The 20,786-nt window shown below is 40.6% G+C and overlaps 1 protein-coding gene across 2 annotated transcripts in view; it reads left to right on the top strand.

Annotated features, from left to right (window-relative positions):
- LOC138288322 (B-cell receptor-associated protein 29-like) overlaps positions 1–20,786 on the top strand; it is a 306,007-nt gene that overhangs the window by 146,294 nt on the left and 138,927 nt on the right. For both annotated transcript variants that reach the window (XM_069229838.1, XM_069229839.1), the window contains exons 5-6: positions 9,120–9,255; positions 12,118–12,229. In XM_069229838.1, the coding sequence (XP_069085939.1) occupies positions 9,120–9,255; positions 12,118–12,229 (248 nt within the window). The remainder of the gene's footprint in view (positions 1–9,119; positions 9,256–12,117; positions 12,230–20,786) is intronic.

Below are 20,786 nucleotides of genomic sequence, written 5' to 3'. Positions count from 1 at the left end.
TCCCAGAGGACACCGAGCTTGTTAGAGAGTTGATCATCTATTTTTACTCATAGCCTTTTATACTGATTTAGATTGACCAGGTGGTGTACTCATCTCATAAGGCCAATAGGAGTCATGACAGAGGATACTATGACCATTGACAACCAACACTTCAGTTTTGTCAAAATGTAGCTTCAGTTTTACCACCCATTCATTGCTTCATCATTACTGACCAGAATTTTTTATGGGAAGCAGAATTGCTATCTAAGTGCACAAGTAGTTAGATGGGTGTCATCAGCGTGCATAAGTGGTCTTGCACTCGTTTCTACAAGGGTGTTTAGCAAGCAGGTAACATAGATATTAAAAATGAAAATGAAGAGCCCTGGGGCAAAAACCACAAGTTAAAGGTTTTGCCCTTTCAAGGAGGCAATATTAACACTGTGGATCACCACAACCTTGCTGTAGGGACGTCATGCCCCAGGGTACTCATGCCGGCGGGTGCAGCTACAAGCAGGGGCAGGGCTCCCTGCAGGTACAAGAGGTCAGACAATATCCTGCAGTGTGGGAGACACTGTAGATTACTTCAACCTTGCTGTTGAGTTGTCGTGTCCCAGGATCCTCCGGGTCAGAAGCAGATTCATGCAGGGGCAGAGAGAGAAGCCCCCTGCAGATACAAGAGGCCATGCACCTTCCTGTCTCATTGTAAACACTGTGGATCACTGCAACCTTGCTGTAGGGTCCTGTGTCCCAAGATACTCCAGGCGGCAGGAGCAGTTCCACACAGGGGCAGGCAGAGGAGCCCCCTGCAGAGACAAGAGGGCAGACACTTTCACACAGCGTGGTACATGCGTGAGCCTGGCCAATGGCAGGACCGTCCACGTCTGGAGGAGGCTGTGCAATCCCCTTAACATCTGTATTCAGCGGACCCACAACATCACAAATAAGAGTGTTTTTTAATTTAGTAGCTCTTTTCTTATTTATATTACCAAAGCATCTAAGATTTGTTTGATACTACGGCAGGTTGTTTTCTAAAGTTTTAATGTGCCACCATATTGTTCCTGCACTCACTTGTTGTTTCATCATATATAACTTTATTGTTACTGGATTGGACTGTCTCAGATAGCAGCTTCATTGAGACTTCTTTATAGATTCGGGATATGAACAAATGCAAATCATCCCTGGTGCATTGTGCATAGAAATGCCTGTGAAGCAGTTAAACATTTTAACATATGTGATCTCTGTGGTTTGGGCAATAACTAACAAAATCATATCAGTTGAAGATCTGGGGTTAGGGGCATCTGTTGCCAAACAGTGTGATTGTATTTCTGATCCCAGCTCATCATCTGAGTAGGCTGTTCCCAAAGCAAGGTTTGACTCAAGGTTATCCCTGCCTGTTAATTCACACCTTATGGAAGCTGCTGTACATCAGTCTCAAGCAGCAGGCCTAGCTAGGAACATGGTGGTGGCCTTTCTTGGGACGTCAAAAGGCACTGCTCTGACCCTTGGATTTGTCAAATATTTTTTATTTTTCAGCTTAAAATGATGAGCGTAGTAAACTAGAAGATGCTCTCACCAATATCCATGTCACTTCCCAGTCTTTCCATCCAACTTCATTGGGGCACCAATTGCACAATGTCAGTTGACCTCATCCCGCAAGGACCAACACTTCTGAAGGCAGATAGCCTGCAACAAACTTGTGCTCACTCTCTTGATCCCCACCATCTAAATTCTGTACTCAAAGCCACTATTAATTCCAATACTGGGCATTTATCAATTGTTTGAGTGTATATCCATGTTCCTTCAATATACCTCATGGCTCAACAGTTGCATTTTAAAGGAGTTAACGCTGGCTTTGATTTAGCTGCAAGAGGTGGAGATACTCATTGTAACACTCTTAATCTTGACTTGCCAACAGCTGCTTCTTAAAGGCCAGCAACGCAGATGTCCAGTCTAATAGACCCAATTTACGACATGCTGGGGTTATCCATTTGGATCGACTAGCTGTATATGCTAGGCAGAAAAAGATGAAATGGTGCTTTTGGAAATTGCCCTTTCTGCAGGGTTATCCCCAAACGTTTTACCTTTCTCCTCTTTTTTTTCTTCATATCCTATTTTTGTTGGCTTTAAGACTCTGGGGCCTTTACCAATGCTAATCCAATGCTAATCAGTGCTAAAGTGCATGTGCTCTCTCCCCTAAAACTTGGTAAGATTGGCTTACACCTGTTTGGCATATCTAATGCACCTCTAAGTCCCTTGTAAAGTGGTTTACCATATACCCAGGGCCTGTACATTAAATGCTACTAGTGGGCCTGCAGCGCTGATTGCACCATCCCCAGAAGTACCCTTTTAAACTTGTCTCAGGTCTTGCACTGCTGTGCCTTCGTGCACATTTTAATGCCACATTGACTTGGCAATTCAAACATATTGCCAAGGCCTAAACTCCACTTTTACTACACCTAAGTCATCCCAAGGTAGGCCCTAGATAGCCCTATGGACAGGGTGCTGTGTATGTAAAAGGTAGGACCTACCTAAGTAGTGACATACAGCCTATTTTGTTTTTCACTACTTTGAAGGCTGCTCCTCTCATAGAATAGCATTGGGAATTCCCTTATATTTTTTTAAGTGGTAATTTCTGATCTGGAAGGAGTAGCGTGGGCATGTTTGGAATGGTGGTGAGAAATCCTGCTTACTGGTGCAGTTCAGTTTTACATTGCTGTTTTAGAAATGCCACTTTTTAGAAAGTGGGCATTTCTCTGTGCTTATGACTAGTGTTTTGTCTCCAGTCCAAGTCTAGGGCAGAGTGACAGTTACACTTTGTGCATACTTTCCGGACAGCCACAATGCAGGAGGGGCTAGTTGTGAAGAGAGGCATCTGCATGCTGATAGTCTTCCTGGATGAGCGAGAGCGACAAGGTGCACTTATATTTGTATAGGCTGTGTCCCTGCCTCACACAATGGACTGCTTTACATCCCCCTGATGTCTGGAGCCAGGACTGAGTTTAAAAGGGATGTCACACTTGAAAGGGTCCCTTTGAAATCACCACCTGAACAAAGGTGTTTTGGAGTATAAGTACATGGGCTCTGACCCCATGATTTTGAGAGCACCTTTGGAACTGGAAGTGCACTTCTCCCTTCCACCCTTGGATGGTCCAACAAGGTCACAACGCCTTTTGCCCCCTCCCCTACCTGGGAGCACGCACCCTGGGGGCATCTTCTCTTCTCCAGTGGCACAGTGGGGAGAGTCCTCAACGGAGGCCCGGAAAAGGACTAGATCACATTTGGCAAGGGCTTCTGCCCTGTAAAGGGCATGCAGGTGCTGGGAACCTCACTACCACATAAAGTCTAATAGGAGTGCTGGTACACTGCACCCTATGTGGTTATGATGATATAAGGTAACTGATGTGATTCATAATCTAATTTGTATGACATGCACTAAGGGAGTGGGATATGTAATTTTTGCCCTGCATTGGTTAGGAAAACGGGCACTATCATGGTAATTGCATAATATGCACAGTAATTGTGGTACATAGCGATTCATGTGTATTCTACTATAACCTACCTGCTGTGTCTCATACCCTGATGTTATGATGTATGCCAGTTTTATTCTTGCCTCGCCAAGATAATGAGTACTAACTCACAATTTGCATAGCGCTTAGCAGTTATGAATAATGTCATTTTGATCTATGTTGTATGCACAACATGCATATATATATATATATTTTTTTTTTTTTATATAATCCCTTGTGGAGTCTCTTTTTGTGGTGTATTTGTCACTGACGTGTGTTGTGCGAACGCTTTACACATTGCCTCTGGGGATTAACCTGATTGCTCTACGCCAAGCTACCAGGGGATGAGCACAGGGTATCTTTGGTGTGTTACTTGCCCTGACTACAGTGGTGGGTTCTGCCTAGCTTGGATGCATACCCTTGCCACCCAGAAGCCCCATTTCTATCAGTTCCTAAAATAATAGTAGACACGGCATGCTGCAGAGCTCCTGGCATTGGCTAGCCTAGTGCTTGAGAAAGCTGTGAGGAGAAGGATTCCTTGGGGAACTTTTAAGTAAAGGGATCTTGCAGAAGCAGGTCAGATGGTAGCTAGAAAGTTTTCATAAAAAGGAAAAATTTTAAAAGTTAAAGATTGGGTTAGCACGCCTACAGCTCCAGGAGCAATACGTTTGGCATAGTGCTTTTCCCAAAACCTCACTTTTAGCAGTTCCACAGAGCCCTGGCCAGTGAGTCCAGGCGAATTCCAGAAATATTCCAAGCCAGGGTACCCATCAGGTTCACCTTGATTGATCTTAACCATAATATCTCTCTTAAAACTCATAACCTTCCAAGGATGTCGGCTAGACCCTGCCTATATGGTTTCAGCTCATTCAACTTCCAAATACGCACCCAATAAGCTAATGGGTGCAAAGTGGCCACCAGGCCCAAAAGCCTAAATCTAAGATTAAGCCGCACAGGAAGCAAAGGGCAACACTGGGGGAGTGATCATAATGACCTCACAAACATATTTTCCTCACAACCCAGATTAGTCAAGTATGAATGGGCCCATAATTCACTTCCACAAAGTACTGCAGTCAGCACCTCAGCCCTGTATATTTGGAGCGGGGGATTAATAAAAGTAAAACTAGGTTGGGCTCGTAAATCTAAGCAAGGCCCCGGCTCTGTGTTTGAATGTAGCAACACTCTTGTATCTGGGCCTCCCAGGAGTTAGTGTCTGATACCAAGATAATCAAAATCCCTTACTCTGTCATCGGAGACTTCTTGCAACAGTAATGTCCCCCTAAAACATGTGTGCGGATTAAAGACCATGTATTTGGTCTTAACTGTATTTAACTCAAGCACACGGTGATCATAGAAGAGGGAGCATCACTGCAACAAAATTGATAAGCCCCTAGCAGTCTTCGACAGCAAGAGGCTGTCATCAACGAAGAGCAAGGCAGGGACCTTTGTTGCAGCTGAAATAGGGGAATCATTCTGGCAATCAGGCAATCCCATATCACAACATATCACTTCGAAATCCTGGCGTGAGCACTTTGCAGCAACTTATGATGCCCCTGATTCCAACTGTACCTCTGATATTCTGTTGGTTAACTCCTTGTCTTCTCCGTTGTTGTCTCCTTTTTGACATTTAGCTGGAAGAAGGCTAGTGATGCCATCATAGGTTTGCCCAAGAATAAAGCCCCCTGACAAGATGCAGTCCCGCTTGACCTACTTAAGTCCAATGTTGACCTATGGGCACTGCTCTTAATACTCTGTTTTAATACAACCATTAGTCATCAAATCCCACTCTCAATCTTCAATTCTGTAATTGTATTGGTCATTAAAAAAGGCCACAGAGATGATTCACATTGCTGTCACCGTAGCTCAATGATCGATTTGATGGTCAAGGTGATAGGGCGAATGCTATTGAGTAGAATGACTATGTGGGTCAATGATCACCATGTCTTGACTGATATACAAATTGTTTTTCACCTCGGGAAAGGGACGGTGGAACAATGTCTGAATCTATTTATTCATAGCCAAGTATATTATAACAAAAGCTGTCTCACTTAATGTGGGGTTTATTGATTTGATTTGATTTCAGTTTTTGACTAGGTTAATAGGGTCAAGCTTTGGAATATTACATTGGACATGGGAGTAGATAAACCTAATATTGCTTTTTCACACGATCTACATATGGACCTCACAACTTCTGTTTATTATGGTCCTATTAAGGGAGTATATAATGTAATTTGCCCTGAAAAGGAGTCAGTCAGGGCTGCATATTAGCTACCTTCTTATTTACACTGCGTGTTAACCTGGATAAGGAACTAACAGCGGGGGGCGGGGGGGAAGACCTAGCCTTGGTGGGTGGTCAGGCTGTGACTGTATTTCTTTATGCCGGCGATGCTGTCCTGATCTCCAGAATTACTTTAAGTATCCAGCAGTTTCTGGACAGCTTCACAGGTTTCATAGACAGCCTTGTCCTCAGTACAAACTTTACTATATCTAGTATCATGGTAGTATGACCCAAAAATACCAAGAGTAGATCCCACTGAAATCTATGTAATAAGCTAAGTAAGGTAAAGATGTTTCCTTTTTAGGTTGAGCGCAAGTGTTCTTCCTCTTATTGCTTAAAGTTATTTCATTTGTTGGTTGCAGTGTCTTTTAGTAGTGACCAACTACTGTATTATTCCACTTTGGTTTCTTTATCTGTTGCTGTGACAGACTACTTTGGCATTTCTTTGGTGCTCCCTTTTCACTGTGGGTGGTTTAGGCTTGTAGCTGCCTGCGTTTTATTGCAGCATTCCGTTCCTTTCACCTCCTCCCATGTCACTGACATTTGTTTTGGCTTTATTCCAGTGCTGTCCTCATCTCTGGCTTACAAATAAGCTTATTTTACAAAAGAAACACTGTCATTTAGTTCACTGCTCACAAAAGCGATAATATGCCCTTTCTGGTATAATGTAGCTAACCTAGATGGAATGAGGTGAAACTTGCTTAGCCTAGCATCTGGAGTCTCTCCTCCAGGGCCCCTCCCTGCCAGAACTCAGGACATCAGTCACAGGGCATTGCTTATCTCCTTTATTGAGGCTGTAAATCTTCTCATTCTGCTCTACTGTTGTTAACTTAATTAGAGTTTTGTTGAAATGCGAGGCAAGAAAGCTTGCAAGACTTCATTCTGTAAAAATTAAAAGAAAATACTTTGCCAGCCTCATTTTCCATTGTCTTTCCTGAAGGGCTTGTGATTTCTGATGTCACTAGCCACAGGTGGTCACCAAAACATGGCAGGAAAAGACGAAATCATGAGACAGTGTGGACCAGTTTATGGGGCAAGAAAAGTCCAGCTATGAATTTACAGTGCTAATAGCTCTAACTCAAGAAAATGCAAGACCTATTGATTTGCAAATGCTTGTTGATTCTTCTGTTAATTGGTCACATCTGGTTAGTGCCTGAAGTCATGCTTTTGCTAGAAGCATTGCTTCGGTTTTTGATTCTGCATCAAGATTAGGGCATAGATGCGTTGTTGCAATGCTTAAGGTTTATCAACCTAAATGTCTTGCTATAGTCTCCTTTGGTGGTTAGATTTGGGGGTATTCCAATCTGTTGAAACTATAAATAAGAAATCAGATTCCTAAAGTGTTTGCTTTCACTGCCCTGCAGTGTGGCTACTTTTAATGCTCATAAAGAACTAGTGATCGGCTTTACCTCTGATTTAATTCAGCTATGTTCATTGATATTATGGTTATCTGGCTCAAGAACGAACTGGAGCTGAACAGATTGGTCATTAAAAGATTGTCTGAACCTTGATCATGCCAATACATCCTGTGGCTCAATTATGTCAATGATTGTTTCCACAAACTAGGACGTCCAGATTTAACAATCAAGAATCCATTGTCAAGGGAGAGAAAGCTTGGGTCGAGATAGCCTTCATGACACTGAAGGCAAATGAAAGGGAATCTAGCGCTTTGCCCATACCTTCTGTTAAATCTTATGTTTTGGTTCGGACTACTTTTCTCTGGAACCATGCCTTAATTATAGGATGTCAAGTATTCATCATTTTTTGTTAACTCGTTGTAGGTTTTACTTTATACGCCATTTGTTACAAATGCCCAAGGGCTGGGCTAATGAGGCAGACAATGTTCCCTGTGCATTTGATAGTATATCCGTTCAAGACTCAATGCATTTTGTTTTTGTATGCCCTTTCTGTTCTCGTATTCATAAAGGATTCCTTAAGCCACTGTTGGCAAATTGGAGCTATAGACAACCTAGGCCTGCTGTGCTGCATTTACAGATGTTGCCAGATATTGGAACTTATCATTTTGCTTGTTTCTTAAATAGTGCAGTCACAATCAGGAACTCGATAATTCTACACTGATGTACTGGATTTAAGTATTTTGTTGTACAATATATGAAGTTTGGGATGCCCTCAATGTGATTTAATTAAATTGTTTTATAGATGCTGAATTGTTTTTATTGTCTTTTATGGGTTACATGTTTTAAACCGAATAAAGTATACTTGATTTGTTTGACTGGTTAAAAGTGATTGGAGATAAACCATGGTATCCACTGTGGGGCTATCTCATCAGTACCACCCCCTTGGCATGGTCCACCAAATATTGTGGTTGATCATGTCAAAGGCAGCAGATAAATCCAATGTGATTAAGGTATTTACTTGGCTGGATTTTGGCTCTGATCTAAAAATCTTAAAGTGTTGATGACCTAAACACCACTGCTGTGAGCAGGACACATCCTTCCTGAAAGGTCTTTAACAAGCTATTATCATGGAGGTAAGAGCTTATGTGTTTAGCAGCATTTCTTTCTGGAATTTTGGAACGGAAATGCAGTAGAAAAATTAGACATTAGTTAGGCGAATCTGAATTATCTTTTTGCTGTATTAAAGGAATAACCATAGAATCTGAAAATGAAGATGTCACTGTGCCTTAAGGTAGAGGCAAATTCAAAAGAAGGGTCTATGTGAGAGAGAGAGTCTTACTAATCTGTTTGAACACTGAAGTAAGGCAAGGGTGTGTTGAGGATCCCTATTTTATCAGAGCAATCAGGGAGGCACTATCCTATTCAGAGGAAGGTTTGAAATCCTTGAGAGGATGTGGGCAAGGTATCTTTTCAGAAGAGTCTGTAGGTAATTATCCAGGATCGCTCTCTTTCCAGATGATCCTTATTTTATCAGTAAATTATTGGTTAAATTGCTCACCCTTTTCATGAGAAGAAAAAAAATGTCCTGTGACATCCTGGAAGTATCGGGGAGTTTGACAGGAATTTGAAATGCAGCTTTTGGGATTGTCCTGCAGAGACCATTTTTTCCCTGCACATAATACTTGTTTTGAATTGTTTGAACAATGTATGTATGGCCATTTGCGCTTTTTAGACCTATTTGGTGTCCGTGGTGTAATTGTTTTTCTCAATTTCCATTCTGCTTGACAGGCTTTAGACTTTATTTGAATGAGGTCGGGTTAAAAGCACGGAACAGGTTTCTTTTGTTTAATAACATTTTTTAGAGACGCTGGAGTCCATTGCTGCATGTTATGAAAATAGTCAGTCTCCTCATGTTTCAGAATCTTGACAACAAATTTCTTATATTAACAGCAGTTGCAAAAGGATCAGCCTTTTTAATGTTTTTTCTTTTTCTTTAAGTGTATTGAGACGTGTTGTTACTTTAATAACACAACTGGCAAATGAGATGGCAAGTAATGGAGCTTTGAAAACCCAAGTTGACCATACAAATGGAGCTGCCAAAAAATACATGGAGGAAAATGAAAAGCTGCAGCAGGTATTATTTTGCCAAAATAAATCTTTTGCATCATTGAATTGCTTCGCCTTCATGTAAACTAGAATATATAGGACCTTATTCACAAAGGTGTTAATACCTCCTTTATGTTGGCTTGTAATTCAAAAAGCAATTCTCGACGGGCGTAAGTGGATTTACTACTGCAGATTTCTCTTCCACATGTGTGGTGAAATCTGCAGTAGTATCTCACACATAAGAGGTGGGACAAGGTGGAGCATTATTTGCCTTGTAAGTTTGTGAATGCTAGCAAACATGTAAAATCGTGAGCATTTGCAAACCATGATCTGATCCCTTCCATCCTGGGAATAGTCAAAGTTACTCTAGCCAGAGCCTGGAGAAACTTCCCCTCCAGGATTGGAAAAGGGGTAGAAAACTCTCATATTTAGCAGGGATAAGGCGAAGGGCTTCCTCTTTGGGGAAATGTTTTCTCTACAGAGAAACTAAACATGTGCAGTTTCAGAGTGGGCTCCATTTCCACTTCGCTGAATATTCCACACATGCCCGAATTGGAGTCAGCAAAACATGTTGCATGACTTTTGCAGTAGCACTCCTGGAACACTGCCCCTGGCACAACTTTCCAGGGGATTCTTCTGGGAATGTTTGTGAATTAAACAAAAAAAAAAGTTTGAGGTAGAGATGCAGATTTACACCCATGCTATTGTTTTTTTTGGAGAATCGAGTTCCAAGCATTTACATTTACAATATGTAAATTATTTTTCTTTTTTTCTAAAGTACAATATTGTGCAATAGGTTTTCTTTAAAATAAAGTAAATAATTATTTGAACACTAGCTCTTAAACTATAAGAAATCCTTAAAGTGTGTACTTAGCACATTTCCAGTATTGGATCTTTCTTATTTTCAAATGCTTGAATCATTCCCCTCATTAGGTTGTGAGGCTTTAAATCCCTGGTACTTCTAAGATGACAGTAAACAGCGTTAAATTGCCATGGACCCACCAACATTGTTTCTTTAAAAACCTCACCTCGTTTGAAACAGCCCAGACTTAGGCCATGGAGTCTCTATTTCCTGACAGAACAGAGTTCAGAGCTCTGCTCTGTTTTGGCATATTTCCTACATTGCACGGATTTCAAACTTTGTTTCACTTTCCCTGGATTTCCGCCATCCCTAGCGTCAGCTACACGGTATAGTAACTGTGGGTTACCTGAATTTTTTTTTTCGGAACAAGAGGATAAATTTTACTTGGCATGTCTGGGCAAGTTGAAGTTAGCCCTCTTTACGACCCGTGCCTCTCAGGGATGGTGAAATACGTATTCTGATGACCCCTAAATTAAGTGATGGTATTTATTATACCCCAAGCATGAAGATTCCTGCTTTGAGATCTGTCAGATAATTCCTTCAAAAGCCTTCAAAGACCATGAAAGAGGGCAGGATTTGCCTGTCTTGGGGAGGAGATGTTCCCCCTCTAAAGTGGATGATTCTGTGTGCAGTGCTCCACAACGCACTTTCCCAAAGTGACACAAAAGAGGAAACATTTAGAAATTCCACAGCTGGAATTCTGCAAAAAATAAATTTCTCTGTCCACCTCTCAGGAGAAATTTGAGAGTTCCGCCGACATGCTTTTGGAAAAGCTCACTCAGAGGGTCTGACACAGTTTCCACCTGTACAGGTGTACTGTCAGCCATGGTTGATATCTTGTTGATGAGAAAATGCCTCAGTGTGGTTTAGGCAGTCAACAGTGGAGGCCGTATTTTTGCAGCTGAAGTGTTTTCAGGTGAAGACACTGTCTTTGTACTCAACAACCCATTCCCCTAATTTACAGAGTCAACAATGATGAAGGCTCTATCAATAGGAGTGAAGACCCCCATCGACGGTCCGTCAACAGTGACCACAATTACAGCTTCATTGATGACTCTGATGATGACATTCATAGTCATACCCCACTAATGTCACTGTTGTCAGCTGTACTTCTGAGCATCTTTATACCATCTTCACTGGAGCCTCCAGTATCTTTTTCACAAATTCATACCATGCCCTTAAGGATACTCACACCTGCCTGTCCACATTCTGGATCCAGAAATGGAGGTGAAATTTAGTGACCTGCATCAGTCAAATACAGTCTACAGTCCAACACAGTTGGGTGTACTGTACCTTCTATAAAATGAGCCCTTTCAAGAGGACTATGGGCAGTTGCCCTGCAGTGGAGGAGGCAAGGGAATTAAGTCTAGAAAATTACATTATTTTACACAGCCTGTAGTTAGTACATTGTATTAGGTTCTCTGCTTAACTAATGTCCACACATTAAGTGGGTCATTATGAACACGGCGGGAATCTCCGCCATGTTCATGCTGGCGGTCTCATCACAGACCGCCAGCCCCCTTGAGACAACGCCAGCCGAATAATATATATTCTGCTGGGCCGGGACAAGTTGTCAATGCCAATGTGCGGCGGGTGCAGCAGCACCCATTGCACAGATTACTGCCCATAAATCGGGAAGTGACCTGCGCGACAGAGCACTGCACGGGGGCTCCTGCACTGCCCATGCCAAGTGCATGGGCAGTGCAGGTGGGCCCTGGAGCACCCCTTCTGCCAGCTGGAATGGCTGGCGGAACAAGGGTTCTTTATCTGCAGGGCAGCGCTGCCCTGTCAGATGAAGAATTCCGCCATCATCAGGCTGCCTGTCGGCGGTAGCCTGGCAGTGGTGGAAGGCTGCCTGTGGCTGTCCCTACTGCCTTCATTATGTGGTAAATTCCGCCGCCACCGGCATGGCGGTCACGACTGCCAAGTTTATAATGAGGGCCTAAGTGTAGTAAGTGTGACATTTTGTTGTGTTTAGAGTTGTTATCCAAACTGGAAAACTTAAACGTCCCACCCTCTTTTGCACAGGTCTTAAACGTTAATAAAGGAAGTGAAAATTACCATCCGGTTGAAGCAGAAAACAAAAAACATGAAGAGGAAATTGAAAAACTGAAGAAGGTTTTAGATACAACTTCAAAAGGTAGTGTTTTTGTTAACACTTTTATTTTGTATTACTTGAATTAATATAGACAATTTTTTATAAACAGTTTTATCTCATGTCACTTGGCTGGAAGCATTAGACCGGTGTCCTCTTGTTTGGTGTCTGTTTATCCAGCTATTTTCAAAATGGCTTAAGCCACTGCTACAAAGAGTATGCTGTTATTGCACAAACATTATTTTGCAATTAGGTGTTTCATGAACATAACGTTTGACAATTCATAGTAAATGTAAAACGCAAGGAGATTTTTCAGTATTGCTAATAGTTGTATTTTTACAATCCATGTAAAAACATAAATTATGAAACACAATGGCCAAATCAAGTATACTGCATCTGTGGTGGGCAGTTTTTCATATGTCTTAAATTGCCATGTGTTCCAGACGTCATTTACACAGGTTATTTGGTGTAAATGTGATTTTGCAATGGTTGCTCTATCAAACATCAGTGCAAAATTGCACAGTAAGTGAAGATTTTCCTGGCACTAGTGCGAGTTATGTGTTCTAGCCCAAAATATATTGAGAACACAGCTGTTACCTCTGAAGCAACTCTTACTCTGTCCTTAAAACTGCTTTTAGTAGATCACTCTCAATGTGTGTACTCTCTTGCACTCAATGCCACGTTACTGCAGACACTTGAAAGTGATTGCCTCCAGAGTTGGGTTAAACAATAGGACTCATTTGTTTTGGGTATTTTGCCCATAAAACATGTTTTAATGCATTACAGAATGGGTGCAGTGGCAAATGCAAATTCCATTATAGATAACAGAACATACATTTGCTTTCTTCGCTTGGGCCATCTTGGCGCTTAATAACAGATGTTTGGTACACATTTTATCGACCTTGAAAGAATGATAGGCTGAGTGGACCCACTAAGATGGGAACCTGTGGTTATAAGATCAAACACATGTTTGTGAAGTAGATGCATTAGTACACTGAGCCACCATACTCTGCCACTTGAACATCGTATGCCACATCCTGAGAGCATATATGCGCATACAGACCACATAATTTTAATAGTACATGTTACATAAAAACGGAAGATCAATAATAAAATCAGTGGTAACACCAATATAACAGTTTTTTAACACCATAAGGGGAGACTAAAACTGCTAAAAAATGGGTGAAGAAAAGAAGTTGGTTTGCAATAACCATCACAGTGCACATTGCCAAGCTTAGATACGCAGTAGGCTAGTGTTTATTGACCCATTGATTTGCACAGATAGTCTTAGCAATGGTCGGAATACAAAGTGCATTGATAGGGAAATCAGCTTTTCAAAAGTAACTGTGGAATTTTGAAGTTATTGCATTGTATATCCAATGTGTTAGCCAATTTAATATGTAAAGCTACGCCTATAATCAAGCACTAGATGGAGCTCCTTCTTGCGCAGGCAAAGTAAAGGATCTTTGCAAAATTAACTGCACTGGACCAATATTATAAAGGTACATATACTGATTGAGCTTCTTTAGAAAAGCATGTATGAAATAATATTATTACAGACATTTTCTTAGTCATCCTGAGATTTCTATAGAGAGAACAAAAAAGAGAAGTGTCACAAACACTCAAGGCAGTGCAGCTATTATCAGCATCCCGTTTGGTTATCAGGCAACTAGTAAGCAGGGCTCTTAGTCTGATTATGTCAATCCCATGGATGTACATTTTATCTGATAAGCAATGTCCCAGTACTGTTCTATGCCAAATCTAATTGTTTTTAGTCAATTTTTTATCAGTGCACCTAATCGGGCTATGAAACAGTCTCTGCATTTACTATCTGAAGATAAACCCTCTGCAAAGAGGAGCTTTATTAGCACTTCCGGGTGCATCCCAACAGCAACACAGACCTCGAAACCCCAACAGAATTGTGATATGTGATATCAAGACTTTAAAGGCCTTTTTGGGGCAGATCCATAGAGAAAACCCTTGTGATTAGTTCGTAGTCAAGTACCAAGCCCGATGTGATTATGTTCACATATATATATGGCCAGGTTAAGTGATGTATTATTTGTGGTAATGGTAATAAAAATCTACTTTTTCTCCTGATAGATTAATTGTACAGTTTTACAAAACCTCATTCTCAGCACTGTAGAGTGTCCATGCAAGATTGTTGGCCCAGAGGTCTCTATTGATGCAGATAATGTACACTCATCAAATTGTTTATATTTGTAGTAAAATTATGAAATGGAAGGAATCAGAGGCTATTTGTTTTTGTTTATTTGATCAGTCAACTTCCTACATTTCTCAAAGTCTCAGGTAATTCAACTAATGAACCAACTCTATCTTGTCATTGCCTGTTACAAGTTTCTGAGGTTTCTTACAGCCATAAAAAACATTGCTCTAGGAATCTGGGTTTCTATAAGATGTGAAGGACAAAAGAAGCCCCTTTAAGAGAGGGCAGTGTCAGCCCACGGAAATAGGGAGTAGAATTATTGGCAGAAAATTGAACACTTGCCTATCTGATCTGACAGCAACCACCATTTTAGCATCTAACTTATCATTCCATTCTTCATGTTTCTCGTAACAAACCCTCAAAAAAGTGATCTAAAGCTTGCAGATCTCATCAAGTAACCATAAACCCACCTTCATTTGCAAAAGGCTATCAGCAAGACTCCAAGAGAGCCATATAAAATCAGACTTGCCTCTCACCTCGGCAGCACTCTCCCTCGACAGTGACTTACCCTGCCCTTGGTTCTTGAGCTAGCTCCGTATCATCATACCAAAACTATTATATGCACTAATATTGCCAGCATCATCAAGGATAATACATAGGCTCCTCTGTGTGCAGAGGTTGCCTATTCAAGGAGGAGCCTACTATTTCAAGCAGGACCGATAGTCCCCTATAAGTACGTTTCTTACAGCTTTCTAAATAAGTTGGCTGCAAGCGAGCCCAACTCCTCCTCATCATACCTACTGTACACTTTTCTAAAATGCCAATGAGCTGCTTTCCATGTACTGTTCATCACACAAGTATCATGTTTGATATTGAGGATGCATGACCTTTCAGGCATGCACACAGTGCTCTGTTAAGTTCCAAAGCCATTGGTTCTCGAGGGGTCCCTTGATGTCAAGTGCTCATCCTCGAGATAAAACAATGCTCAAGATCCCTCTATACATTTTTGCAGATGGTATATCTTCGCTGTTATAGACTAACCAAAGTCTGAGTTAAAAAGTAGGAGTAGCCATTCCCCAAGGGGAATTAGATAAATTATTAACAAATAATGAAGAGAGTTTAGGATTAATTTATTATAGGATTTAGAATCCTTACTGTGGAAACTGCAAGCAGTGCTGCTATACAGATAAGCGTGGACACAAATCCTCTGTGAGACTGATTTACTGTGCTGTATAATTGCTGGATGATTCCCATTCATTTAATCCATTTAATGACACTCATTTCATCTGCCCCTTCCTTGTTAACAACTGAGAAGTGCCAGTCCAAAAACAAATCTTATATTTCACTTCTGCTATAGTAAAATACCAATTGTTTATGTTCCATAAAATAATTCTTAAAGATCCATTTTACACCTGGAATTGCTTCCCAGTGTTATTCCCAAATCTTTTGAATAGTCACAAATTAGATGGTTAAAGAACTGTGGCCTAATTTGCAGTGGCAACTATTATTAAAAATATAAGTGAGCTAAATAACTGGGTACGATAAACAAATTAGTTTGATGTTTTTCACGCAGAGCCAATAAGGAATATTTCAAGAACATATCGTGCTCAATACTTCTTGAGGCATATCGATAATTAAATAAAGTTTTCTTCATACACTTTTGACCTTTTGGAAAGCCTGAAATTTATATCCAGGGGTTCTACATCTATGAAATCCTAGAATAAGACAAAGACTTGAAGATTGCAGAAGCTCATATTAAGCTAAAACAGAGTATGACCAATTACATTTTCAACTTAATTGGTCAAAGATTAAAAAAAAAGTTTATCTGTAGAAACATGATTACACTTATCCAAAATCTAATATCTTTGTTAAACTTGAATATAATCATTATCCCAAAGAAAAGCCAATATTCAGTACTTTATAACACTCTGAAATAAATAGAGAACAGAATTTTAATAAGCCTAATTCTGTTGTCTGAGTTAACTTGTGAAAGTTTTATCAGTAAGGATCACAGGTAGAGGAAACGGAGAAAAAAAAACGTTTTGGGGACTGAGTACACGAGCAACAGATCCTTGCTGTACTGAAATGAATATGATGAAGATGAAAGTTGAGTATAACAATACTACTAAGATATCTAGTTGCCTTTTAAAAATGTTCACATTTTCTCAGGATGTTCTTATTCCAGATGACTTTGGAAATAACATAACCAATTGTACTATAAAACTCGGATGAAGATTATAGAGAAAGCATTAATCTGCAATAAACAAATTGAGGGGCACTAATCAGTTTAAGTACTTGGATAAAATGTTGATAATTTATCAATCTTTTCTTTAATGTTTGTCATGCCTTAATTACTAATTAAATCAGTAGTATGCTGGGTGTGTCTAGCAGAAGGTAATTCAAGGTGTATAGTATGAGAATGACACCAAAGTATGCCATTATAAGTGCTTTATCAAGCATGCATAACACAGTTGATTTAGATAGATTTAAAGCATAGCCTGAAACAGCTAAATATATATTAATTAAAATAGAATTAGGTATGGCAAGGGTCAGAACATTAACAATAACATTATCAGCATGTGCAAACAATTTAATTACATATCACTAATATTGTAACTGTTAAGAATGTGGCTTAAAAGTAGCTTGGGCGCTAAAAGAAATTCATTTATTTAAAAGTTTTACAGTGTGCCACCTGTGTCTATTTGGTTACTTCAGAGTGCTCAAGATGAGGGCAGAAGTCAAACTTGTGCTGTCTTTAGAGCCTGAGTAAGACTTTACTTTAGAATTTCAGTTGTATGCCAGTATAAAGAATTCTCTAAACTGCTTTCAGAACCACTTATAGTTTGGTTCAACCCAAAGTCTAAAACCCTTGCCTCCAAATGGCCTGTCTCGCTATTTGAGCCATTGGAAGGATTGTAGGGTGATTATGTTTGCTGTGAATGAGCAAAGGCCACTTATGGTAATGATTGGGGGTTACCAGGCTAAAGGTAATTTATACCGTCCCCCATATGTTTTGCAGACATTTCAAAGAACCTTTACCTTGATCCATGCTTCTACCATGAGGTAGTCAAGGGTTATAAGAGCCTATTTTATGAGGTCACATTTGTAGTATTTTGGGCATATTCGAGCTCCCTCTTTTTCTGGGTACATGATGTTACAGTAGTCTAATTGTGCCATAACCTGCTTTCTTGTGAGCTCCACACTGTGATCGGTTTGGCGAAGGGGATAATTTTTCTGAAGGAATGACACTTGAGTTTTCTCCCCCTTGACCTGTGATTTCTTTTTAGGCAGAGAGGAGAGGTCAGCCTCCTTCATCCTCTGGAAACCAGGATAACATCGGCTTGTGCTCTGGATATGGTTGGCATTTGCCTACATTTGGGAATCCACCTGGTATTGGCCAAGTAGCTGCTCTACAGGATGTATGTGTATGTAAAAGAGCAAACAAGTCATCCATCTGGTATTGATCAATGAGCTGCTCTGGAGGGTGAATCTATATGCTGAAGAGCAAGCAGGATAGTAGTGATGCCTTTGAGGTACACTACATGATATCAGTAAGAAGATGATTCACTGAGCCCATTCTTCATTTTTTAATCCAGTTAAAGAGACATAATTGTGTCTCAGAAAAGGCAGTTTTCCAGGCGGATTTTGTGGGCCATTATGGCATACACAGAGAGAGAAGGGCAATAATGGACAACCTGGTCTTGTACCCATAAAAAGATTGAAAGCTCTGCATGACCAACACTAATATTCAAAATGACCATTTGGAATGTTATAAAGTGGTTTGCCAATTGTAGGAAGTTGGCTCTGTATATACTATTTCAAAGTAAGAAATAGTGTGCACAGAGTCCAAGGGTTCCCCTTAGAGGTAAGATAGTGTCAAAAAGAGATAACTCTAATGCTCTATTTTGTGGTAGTGTGGTCGAGCAGTAGGCTTATCAGAGGGTAGTGTTAAGCATTTGTTGTACACACACAGGCAATAAATGAAATGAGGAACACACACTCAAAGACAAATTCCAGGCCAATAGGTTTGTATATAGAAAAAATATATTTTCTTAGTTTATTTTAAGAATCACAGGTTCAGGATTTTACAAGTACTACTTCAAATGTAAGGTATTTCACTCAGGTATTTTAGGAACTTTGAATAATCACAATAGCATGTACAGTTTTGTCAAAAATGCCAATAAGCTATTTTAAAAGTGGACACAGTGCAAAAATCAACAGTTCCTATGGGAGGTAAGTAAATGTTAAGTTCACAGGTAAGTAAAACACTTACAGGGTTCAAAGTTGGGTCCAAGGTAGCCCACCGTTGGGGGTTCAAGGCAACCCCAAAGTTAACACACCAGCAGCTCAGGGCCGGTCAGGTGCAGAGGTCAAAGTGGTGCCCAAAACACATAGGCTTCAATGAAAATAGGGGTGCCCCTGGTTCCAGTCTGCCAGCAGGTAAGTACCCGCGTCTTCGGAGGGCAGACCAGGGGGGTTTTGTAGGGCACCGGGGGGGGACACAAGCAGGCACAGAAAGTACACCCTCAGCGGCACAGGGGCGGCCTGGTGCAGAGTGCAAACAGGTGTCGGGTTTCCTATAGGAATCAATGGGGAGACCCGGGGGTCTCTTCAACGATGCAGACAGGCACAGGTGGGGGCCCCTCGGGGTAGACACCACCTGGGCTAGGCAGAGGGTTGTCTGGGGGTCGCTCCTGCACTGGAGTTCAGTTCCTTCAGGTCCAGGAGGCTGCGGGTGCAGTGTTGTTTCCAGGCGTCGGGTTCCTTGAAGCAGTGTCATGACCACACAAACTTGCCAAGTCAAATCAAAGAAGTGCATGAGAAAAGCAAAGAGATATCCTCAGTGGAGACAGCAAAGCCCAAACTGGAAGAAGGTTTGCAGAGTAATCTTGCGCTTATTTCAAAGGAAGAATCAAGAAGAGAAGATCCAAGATGGCCGCTGTGAGTCCTGAAGGTTAGTTACAGTTCTAGTCTTGCAATCGGTTGGTTGCTAGGTTACGAGCTCTCCAGCTGGAAGCCGTGCACTTCAACTGAGGTCTGACAGGAATCAGCTGTGTGGAGAGAGAGCGCGCTTCAGAACAGAAACTCCTGTGCGGTAAAATTACATTTGAAGATTATATTACAGAAAACGGATAAATATTGTCGAGGTTTATTCGAAGAGTTTGATAGTAGACCGTTCCCGTGGAAGTCGGCAAGGCTACAGAGTTAATGTATGAATTAACCTTATGTTTACAAGGTTCTTGTTTAAGATATTAAAGTCAAAGAAAAAACGAACTTTAAAAGAGCAAGTATCTACAAATGTCAAGGTTATAAACAAAGGCTAAGTTTAAAGGAGAAACGAACTGTTAACAAATAAGCATTTACAAATTCAATGGTAATAAACCAAAATAGAGTTTAAAAGAGAAACAAACTTAAATAAACAAGCATTTACAACTATAAGTTATCGACAGATGTCAAAGTAAGGAAGGAGAAACTAACTGTAATAAACAAGCATTTACAAATACAAGTTATCAACAAATGTCGAAGTAAGAAAGGAGAAACGAACTTTAATAAACAAGCATTTACAAATACAAGTATTGACAGAAGTCACAATAAGACAGGAGAAATTAAATAACATCAGCTGATTTGAAGAACGCATTATCACCAACTATATATATATATATATATATATATATATATATATATATATATATATATATATATATATATATATAGCAACATAAAACCAATCTCTAACAAAGGTTGAGAAGTTCTTCCAGAATCAGTAATAAGTATTTTTTTTAATAAGAGCTATCATTTATAGAGAGAAGCAAGGCTACAGAGAACTCAGGGTGAGTGAAGAAATAATAGAATTAAAGAGAATTAAGTGTTGAGAGTAGAAAGTGAAAAACTGATGTTGTATGTCCCTTGTAATTGCGACTGTGACTCTTGCAGGTGCTGTATCCAATCTTAGATGTGAAGAGGCAGACTGAGTACTGGCGTTCATCATCTCTGTGGCAGTCTCTCTACCATCCCATTCCCCTTTCCCCCTCCGGGGTACTCAGCCCGAAGGATTAATATTCGTTGTGAGTAGCTCGGGTCGGGACTGAGGAGTTATCTTCTGCTTCTGAGGAAATCGAATTGAAGTATCCTGACAGATTGAAGTGCCTTCACCCTAATTTTAGGGAAAAAACAGATTTCCTCCTGAGCAGAATGGCAGAAGGAATTGATATAAAAGCATTAGCCACCGTTTTGGAAGGGTTACAGAAACAATTAAATAACACCATAGAAGAAACAGTCCAAATAAAACAGCGAATAAATGAGTTAGGGAACATCGCTAAATCAAATGAATCTGTGTTTTCACAAATCCCTAGCCCTTCACAGTCTGCAGGTATATCCACTCAAGTAATTCATGCGGTTTCCCCTATTATTCCTTTGGCTCAACCCGAGCGCTTC

Source organism: Pleurodeles waltl, chromosome 4_1 (assembly GCF_031143425.1).
Source record: "Pleurodeles waltl isolate 20211129_DDA chromosome 4_1, aPleWal1.hap1.20221129, whole genome shotgun sequence".
Classification (NCBI taxonomy): Eukaryota; Metazoa; Chordata; class Amphibia; order Caudata; family Salamandridae; genus Pleurodeles; species Pleurodeles waltl.
This window is presented reverse-complemented; position numbering and strand designations above follow the sequence as displayed.